The sequence below is a fragment of the Penaeus vannamei genome, chromosome 13, assembly GCF_042767895.1.
Source record: "Penaeus vannamei isolate JL-2024 chromosome 13, ASM4276789v1, whole genome shotgun sequence".
In the NCBI taxonomy this organism is placed as follows: Eukaryota; Metazoa; Arthropoda; class Malacostraca; order Decapoda; family Penaeidae; genus Penaeus; species Penaeus vannamei.
This window is the reverse complement of record NC_091561.1, coordinates 43,949,129-43,951,628: the sequence shown is the minus strand read 5'-3', so window position 1 is coordinate 43,951,628 and position 2,500 is coordinate 43,949,129. Positions and strand designations below refer to the sequence as shown.

Below are 2,500 nucleotides of genomic sequence, written 5' to 3'. Positions count from 1 at the left end.
GAGAGAGAGAGAGAGAGAGAGAGAGAGAGAGAGAGAGAGAGAGAGAGAGAGAGAGAGAGAGAGAGAGAGAGAGAGAGAGAGAGAGAGAGAGAGAGAGAGGCGAATTTATGGATGAAATAGGAATGAGATGTAGATGTGTTTGTGTATGAGAGAGAGGGGGAGAGGGAGAGGGAAAAGGAGGGAGGAGGAGGGAAAGGGAGGGAGAGGGAGAGGAGAGGGAGAGGAGAGGGAGAGGGAGAGGGAGAGGGAGGGGGAGAGGGAGAGGGAGAGGGAAGGAGAGGGAGGAAGGAGAGGGAGAGTTAGAGAGAGAGAGAGAGAGAGAGAGAGAGAGAGAGAGAGAGAGAGAGAGAGAGAGAGAGAGAGAGAGAGAGAGAGAGAGAGAGAGGGAGGGAGGAAAGAGAGGGAGAGAGAGAGACAGAAAGAGAGTGTGTGCAGTACCTATCAAATTCATAAAATATTTTAAGCATCCATCTTTCTTTTACTTCAATACCACATATTACATACATATGTACATACATATTCTTTATAATACCTACAATATTGATGGTGATGATGGTGCATATAAGAATATTAATGTCCTTTCTAAACAGCATATTGTCACTATCACTATTATGATCGTCATCTGCATAATAATAAGGATAAAATAAATTAAATGATAATGAATACCGATAATCATGATTAAGATTAAGTGATAATGATGATTATTAAAAAATAACTAAAAATATGTATCAAATAACAACAGTTCCTAAGAGTAATGATGATAAAGAATTAAGAAATAAGAATAAAAAATAGAGAGAATGATTGAAAGATTATCAATAACTCTTTTCTAATTAATAATCCTTTTCTAATTCTACTCCCCCCCCTTGATGGCATTGGGGGGAGGGGTGTCATACCCGTTCCTACCCCTACCAATGCCTTCCCACCCCCACACCCCCTCCCTACTCACCTCCGTTCGCTTTCTCTCCACTATTTTTCATCCACCTGTTTCCCCTCTTTCTCCCTCTCCCCCGCCCGCCTCCCTCTTCCCATCTAATCCTCCCGCCCACTCCCTTACCCCTCCACGTCTCTCTCCCTCTCCCACCCGCCTATGTCTCCACTTCTCGATCTTCTCCGCCCACTCCTCCCACTCTCCCCTCTTCCCCGCCACTTCCCCTCTTCCCTTTAAACCCCCCTGTCTCTCTCTCTCTCCTCCCCCTTTTCAACCCATCTCCCTCTTCCTCTGTTCCTCACCACTCCCGCCCTCTCTCCCTCTCCACACTGCTGCCTCTCCCAGCTCCACCTCTCCCACCTTCTTCCCTCTCCTTCCACTCCACCCTGCTCCCTGTACTCCCCTCCCTCTCCCTTTCCATTCCTCTCTCTCCCGCCTATACTCCCTCCCTCTCTTCCACCTCCACTTGAAACCCTCTAGCCGCTCTCCAGGATAGTTGATCGCCACTCCACCGATTTCTTTGCCACCCTCCATCAATCTCTTACTCCACTCCATTTCCCCTCTCTCTCTATTCCAACCTCCTCCTTCCCTCCCTTCCTCTCTGTCACCCACCTTCAACCCGTTCTCCATCCACCCCCTCTCTCTCTTCCTCTCATCCTCTCCAACCCACTCATTCCCTCTCCTTCATCCACCTCCAACCCCATCTCTCTCTCTCTCTCCCTCAGCTCCTCCTTCCCTTCTCCCACTCTACCCACCTTTAACCCTTCCCCATCCCTCTTCCACTCCCCCACCTCCTCTGCCACTCTCCCCAACCCCCTCTCCCACCCCTTCTCCCTCTTCCACCTCCCCCTTCATCCCTCCTCCCTCTCCTCCAGTCCCCTCCCATCTCATTCTCACCTCCAGCCCTTCTCCCACTCTCCACCCCCACTCCCCAAGCCCCACCGCCACCACCCCCATCCCCTTCCCTCTCACCCACTTCCCCTTCCCCCCGCCCCCACCCCCCTCACCCACCGACGACGGTGATGACGGCGGAGCGGAAGGAGGTCTGGAAGGTGGGCGCCTCCCCGGACACCTCGCAGCGGTAGGGTCCGCTCGCCGCCAGCGTCACGTTGCGGATCCTGACGCGGCCGCCCTCGGACTCCCGCAGGTCGACGCTGAGCCGGGCGTCCATCGGGAAGGCCTTGGCGGGCGGCGTCTCCTGCGGCGTCCAGCGGTAGAACTCGCGGATGCCTTGGTACCACTTGAGGGTGTACACGTGGTCGCCGTCGTACGTCCACTCGCACTCCAGCACGCCGCCCTCGCCCACGGCCAGGGGCGTCGGGACGCTCACCCGCGTGATGGTGATGCCGTGGGCGGGCCCTGCGGGGAGTTAAAAGAAGAAGAATTAAATGTAGGGTTGTAAAGTCAAGAAAAATATCTGTGGAGTGAAAAAAATTATATGATTTCTTTTACAAATTGTAAAAAACATCAAGAGTATAAAAAAAGAATGAAGTGTAGGATTAAAAAAAAATATATGATTTCTTTTACAAAATGTAAAAAAAAACATCAAGCGTTTAAAAAAAGAATAAAATG

At 51.4% G+C, this 2,500-nt stretch overlaps 1 protein-coding gene across 1 annotated transcript in view; it reads right to left on the bottom strand.

The window, feature by feature from the left end:
- The window catches only part of LOC113814588 (uncharacterized), a gene marked incomplete at its 5' end in the record, with an annotated part of 14,066 nt that extends 11,779 nt beyond the window's left edge, over positions 1 to 2,287 (bottom strand). The window contains 1 exon segment of the mRNA XM_070129301.1: positions 1,940 to 2,287. Within this exon segment, the coding sequence (XP_069985402.1) occupies positions 1,940 to 2,287 (348 nt within the window).
- Positions 2,288 to 2,500: the final 213 nt, after the last annotated feature.